The sequence below is a fragment of the Beta vulgaris genome, chromosome 8, assembly GCF_026745355.1.
Source record: "Beta vulgaris subsp. vulgaris cultivar EL10 chromosome 8, EL10.2, whole genome shotgun sequence".
Lineage (NCBI taxonomy): Eukaryota > Viridiplantae > Streptophyta > Magnoliopsida > Caryophyllales > Amaranthaceae > Beta > Beta vulgaris.
The window spans coordinates 4,246,698-4,253,110 of record NC_079209.1 but is presented as its reverse complement, the minus strand read 5'-3'; the positions used below and the strand labels follow the sequence as shown (position 1 = coordinate 4,253,110).

The window sequence follows — 6,413 nt, the reverse complement described above, 5'->3', positions numbered from 1 at the left end:
ATAAGGTAAGGGAATTAGAAACCCAAGGCGGATAGAGTGGGTATAACTTATATCAATAGCTCTAGGTATCAAATAAAAGAAAAATATTCATTAACAAAACCAAACACATGTAAGGTATCAAGTTCCAAAGCTGTACCACCTTGGTTTTCATTTTTGATTCGAAACTCAAACGCTTAAGAATTGTCTTATTATTATTATTATTATTATTTGATAATTTGGGATGTTATTAATGATATGGTTCAAGGCCAATGGCCATATTACAAGATTGAGGTTTGAACCCCAGTACCTATCATTATTGTATTATTATTGGCTCAAGTGTAACAAAACTAGAACTAGTTGTAATATTGATCAATATGAGATTAAAAAATGACAATACTCTAAAGTCAAGTAATCTTAATTTTTAATCATTTCTTCAACCACTCCCTAGCTACTGATCACTCTATATAAACGGCTTCACCCTTTGCAGTTCTCCACACAATTAAGACAAGGAACACACTGTTGTCGCATTGTCAACTCTCTCTCTCACACTTTGTGCAAACTAACTCACTCATTCCACCATGAAAGAATGGAAAGGCAGTATGTTTCATTTTATTACATCTTAAATATCATGTTATTTATTTATTTATCGTCTACTATGGATGTTTTTAATTGTTGCCTAATATAATTACGTGGTCATATTCTACCATGAATGATGAATATAATATTCAGGGAACTACGACTTCGACTTCACTGATCCAAGTAAACCAGTTCGAACATTCAGATCACGAAGGCCTTGCCACTTCATCTTCGAAATTGAATCGTATGATGAGCTTGTGGCATCACTTAAAAAAGCCAACAAGTTTTCATTTGAGACACCAGAATTTTCTACTGGAAATGAAAAATGGTACTTCCTCTATTTATAAATAATAGTTATAAGGGTCTAAGGCACATAAATGTTTGAGTTGAAAGATTCATAATCACACTTAGTTGCATTAATTTTTATTACATGTTTAGGGCACATAATGTTTACTTTTCACTGATCTACTATTTATTTTTAATTGATCAGGACTATGTGCTTCTATCCTGAAGGGAATGTGGCAAAAGGTGGCAAAGGATACATTTCCATGTACGTAAAGAGGCAAAAAAATAGTGCGGGTCGAAACAAAGAAATTAATGTCGCCATCAAATTTTTCATATTAGATCAAACTAGTGGTGAATATCTAGTCATTGAAGGTACGCTCCTTTTACTTTAGGAACAATAATAATGCAATAGCTAGAGATAAAGAAACTCATTAATCCTGTACCCAAGTGTACATCCTCTCGTATTGACCTCCCTCATGTACTTAGCACATGAATATATAGGTAGAGAATGTGAGAGGATGTAAATTTTTTGTTAGGTTTAAGAATTTTCCCTAACATAATAAGAGTACTTCAAGAAATTAATGGTCAAAGTATGTTGTGACAAATATAAAAGTAAAATATGAATTAAAACAGTATATATACGCTATTTTGATTTTTTTTGCCCTTCTTATGGCCATGGGCCTTGAGTGATTAGCATTCAAATCTACCCTCAAGAGTCAAGGCTAGGAAAACATGAATATTTGCATATTAATTATATCATCCAAAACGTGCAATATGCATTTCACCCTGTCGCATTTTTACATTCCGATGAAATCTAATTAATACTAATATTTTTAGCTATGTAAGCAAAAAAAAAAATTATAAATTATATATAGTTTTGAAATGTTATTGATTAAGTAATAAATGATCCAACAAGTGAGAAAGAAGGACTGCAAACTTTCTGTTAGTCAAAAGGATTTAATTTTAAGGGATTGAGTTTGCAAATTGGTGGGCGTTTTAACTAGCAAACCCCAAAATCAACTGCTAAGTTCATGTACTTAGCATGTTAATGAATCTTAGAGCTGATCCAGATCCGTAAAAATGTTTCACTTATTTCAGAACGAATGAAGTATATGTGTACCGAAATATAATATGTGTGATGCAGATTTGGGAGAAAAGCATTTTGATGTTCGCGGTAAAGAATGGGGAATTGCACAAGCTCTTGAGTTCAAACATTTTAAGAATCCAGACAATGGATTTTATGTTGACAACAGTTGCACCATTGGGGCTGAGATTTCTATTACCAGCACTGAACCTCATTACTCAAAGATGTCTCATGTCACCACCATTTCAAGAAGTACATTTAATATTATCAAACTAGGACCTTTCGATAACAACACTCCTGAACCAGTTGATTCTAATATCACATTTGTTACTAGCTTCGACGGTGAACCTTACACTTGGTGCGTATTAATGAAAATTATTATCTTCCCAATTTTCTCAAAAATAATTTTGTCGATTCGTGCTACATACAAGTCGTACATTATAATTATTACTATATTTTCCATTGTTTTTTTGGTACTATATATTTTCTTTTAAATTTAACTTTAACATATAATATATGTATAGGAAACTACAATTATATCGTGAAGGATATGGATCTGGAAATGGCACTCATTTTTCCCTATATTTGGTACTTGTGGACAATGACAAGCTCTCAAATGGAAACACCATGCTTGTTAATTTTGAGCTTAGTCTTTTAAACAAATACACCGGAGCATACGCTAATGAAAAACCTTGTAAGTTCATCTTTTTTATATAATTTCACGCTCAATTTTCTTTACCCTAATTAAATTAGTATTTGTAAATTTCATTTATCCTTCACACTATTGCTTAATATTATGTGTCTTTGGAAACAAGTACGTCTATCCAAGACGATAGACAACAGCGTCTGTACTAAAATTATTAAATCTTTATGCTTATTGGTTCAGGGATTTTTCAGTTTTCATCCTATATTTACAAATAAACTTTTTTTTCTTGCAGTAATTGACTGGTTCACACATTCTAAGGTTTCATCTGGTTTTCCTGAATTTATTAAAGGAAATGAGGTCTTTAGCTCGACAAACAGGTTTTTTGAAGGAGGAAGTTTGGATGTGAAAGTTCATTTTAATTCCATCTTCATAATCAATGATGCTGAAGGTTAAGATGGTCACAATCTACCATCTATGAAGCATTATACATTGCTTGCCCACCATTTATTGGTTTTCTCTAATTTCAAGTTTATAATAACATAGGCAAATATATGTTTGAGGTATTGTTTTTGTTTATCACTGAATTATATGAAAGTTGGGTCCAATCTCAAGACAAAGTTTTTCTTATCATAATATTTGAAGTTGTTATTCTACTAAATGAGATTGGATCACTTTCATATATGCTCAAGATACACTAATGATTTCATATCATAATATTTGCCTAGCCTTATCGTTTGTATTTCATTTGGAAGTGTGTTTCAATTTCTTCTTGGCTTGTATTTCTAATTGAATTTTAATGTAATGTTTGTTAATCATGATCTTATTTAATATGTTTTTGCTTAACTATTATTATTTCTCATCATTAGAGGAAAAAAAAATTGATGGAAGATCAGACCCAAAAAAAGCTTAATTCGATGGACGACATGTTGAAGAACTTGATCCAAAAACAAAATATAAGATGAAAGTACCAATATTGACATATTGTGCCATCACAAAATTAGCATTTGAAACAATTTATCAGTAGTTTTTTCCTCATGTAAGCAAGGAAGTATTTTCGTTTACCATAAAATAACAAGCATGTACACAATACACAATACACAATACACAATGCAAGTGTAAATGTACTACTCCCTTCGTCCCAAAATATAGTTCTCATTTCCATTTTTGGTATCCCAAAATATAGTTCCCATTTCCATATTTAGTTCCACATTTTTTCGTAGTTTGTCTAGAAAAATCGTGTCCCATCATTTATTTGCTTCTTGAATTTTGGTTTTTTCTTTGTTTTTTCAACCAAAATGTTACAATTAATGCTATTTCACTAATTATTCCCCATTCTCTTTCCTAAAATCACCTTTTCCCATACTACATTTATTTAAATAAACAAAAAAATCTTTACTATCCCTCTTAGATTCTAGTACTGGCATAAATTAACATGAAAAAAGGGAAATGAGAACTGTATTTAGGGACGGATGGAGTATAATTTAATAAGTCATAAATATAAAAGTATAGGAGTTGGAAAGAAACAAAAAGGATATTTACGAATATATCACTAGTAGAAAATGACAATTCGCGTCACCCTATGTGCGTCGAACATAAGAAAGACTGAAGCACACGTTCATAAACAAACGATTTGCATCGGACGTTGACGAAGGTCCGACGCAAATAGTCGCAACAAATGAGTAAAAAAAAAGGTTTGTGTCGGATGTTCAGGAGCACGCGACGCAGCTGGTTAAGACCATTTGCGTCGGACTGTCCCATGGTGTGATACAGGTCTTTGAGGTGGTAAATTTGCGAGCCAAAATATAGGAGCCTTGAAGCGAAATGCGTCAGATGGGCTTTAGGAGTCGACGCATATCACTAAGCTCAGCCCACTTTTCCCCGTTTTATATTTATTGGACTTTCACCAAACATACTTTCAATCTCTCATTCTCTCACCAGCCGACAAAACCAATCTCCCTTACGCCTTTCTCTCCCCAACTCGTCTCAAACATGGATGACGATTTCTGCAACTCTTCTCGCACTCTATCTCCACGTCAACTCCTCCGAAAGCGTCTCCCTAATGAATCGTCACTTTCAGTTAAGTGTGTCCTTCACTCTCACTTTCCGACGACTTATTTAGTCAAAATCTAAACGTCATGTCGTTGAGCTCCTTTACTCTAGGTAAATTTTTAATCTTTTTCATAATGTGTGGTGGTGGCAAAATTTATAATTTTGTTTTTTTTTGTCGACTTTTTTTGGGAATTAGTGTCAATTTGTTTTACAAACGCTGAATAATCTTTAATTTACAATTTTGGGATTTTAATTGATTTTCTTGTTCGATTTTTCTTCCCTAAAGTGAGGTCGTTGATTGGTAGAACGCCTTAATTTTTCTTTTTTTAATGCGTTATTTTGCCTGAATTAAAATTTTCATCTTTTCAGGAAAATATTAGATCTTCATTAATGTGTTTTTTTTTGAGTTTTTTCGAGGAATTAGGGTTAAATGATTTTTTGAAACTGTTATAAAATTTTTAAATGCGTGATCGTGGCAGAATCTAAAAGTTGATTGTTTGAGGAAAATATCGGATCTGATAATATTTATGTTTTTTTCTAAGTGCGCTTATTTCTTCGATGAAGTTTTTTGGGTCTTCACTATGAATTATCTCAAGTATTCTTCCTCCATTGTTCGATTTTTTTTTTATAGTTCTGGTATTTATTTCAGTTTCTCAACTCAACTAAAATTAAATTTGTTGCATTTGAAGATTTGGTGGAGGACAAGAAATTTGCAGACTAAGCATTTCGATCTTTTTGATAGTTCCTGGACTTAATAATCTCAAGTATGCCTCAAAACCCATATGTAGAACAGGAGGGATCTGATTCTCCCATCTTCTCCGAGTTGGACATCTTACAGGCTGAAACTCCTCTTCCTGATGAGGCTCACTAACAGCAGCTTCTACAGGAACTTGTTTGGCCTTCCAAACTTTATAATTAGCCTTCCTCTTACATGCCTCACCATTATGACCCATCCTTTTGCAATTAGTGCAAAAGACTAGTTTCCACTCATATTAATGAAAGAAATATTACTAGGGAACTGCTGATCTCAAACTCCGACACCTTCATTTATCTCAAAACTAAGGGCTATTTACAAACCAACCCATGATTATGTGTTTAAAGCGTAATTTTTGTCAAACAGTACAACTGTAATCTAGGAAAAGTACAAGTTACATTAATTAGCGTGTTTGCTCACCTTTTTCTCCAAAAAGTGCAATTGGTCATTTATAAGAACCATTGTTTGTGTATCTGTGACACTTGCTATTTATACAAATCAAGATAAAACACTAACGATGAGTGGTTTCAAAGCCACTAACAAGGGCCCTTGTTGCAAAAACAATATCAGAGGATTTAAGAGAAAACTTGTTACTTACTTTTTTTTTCCAGAGATTACAATTGTACTTTTTAACAATAAGTATGATTTTACACACATAACATGAGTTGACTTATAAAAAACAGGTGTCTCAGACACATCAATAGTGGTTGGTTTATAAATAACATGTGTTTTAAATGCACAAACTAAGGTTCTTATAAATTGCACTTTTTGGGGGGAAAGCTGGCAAATCTAGCTAATCGATGCAACTTTTACCTATTTTCAGATATTACAGTTGCACTTTTTGACCAAAAGTAATATAAAAAACACATACATACATTGATTTATAAATAACAATTGTCTCAAACACATAAATATGGGTCGTGTATAAATAGGAGCCATGATAAAACACCAACAAGAACATTCTTGCAATAGAAAATTATCATACCACTAGTGGAAAAATAAAGAAGGGCTACGCTAAAAAAGGTCCTTAGGGCTGCGCT

General features: G+C 32.7%; 1 protein-coding gene across 1 annotated transcript; it reads left to right on the top strand.

Annotated features, from left to right (window-relative positions):
* The first annotated feature begins 485 nt into the window (after positions 1–485).
* On the top strand, positions 486–3,385 carry LOC104900727 (uncharacterized). Its single transcript, XM_010688224.4, has 6 exons — positions 486–576; positions 709–883; positions 1,046–1,212; positions 1,985–2,282; positions 2,449–2,618; positions 2,863–3,385. The coding sequence occupies exons 1-6, from the start codon at positions 558–560 to the stop codon at positions 3,021–3,023; spliced, it is 990 nt and encodes a 329-aa protein (XP_010686526.2). The 5' UTR covers positions 486–557; the 3' UTR covers positions 3,024–3,385.
* Positions 3,386–6,413: the final 3,028 nt, after the last annotated feature.

Coding starts and splice junctions, on each gene's coding strand:
- LOC104900727 (XM_010688224.4), top strand. Junction 884..1,045: donor TCTACTGGAAATGAAAAATG/GTACTTCCTCTA, acceptor TTAATTGATCAG/GACTATGTGCTTCTATCCTG. Junction 1,213..1,984: donor TGAATATCTAGTCATTGAAG/GTACGCTCCTTT, acceptor TGTGTGATGCAG/ATTTGGGAGAAAAGCATTTT.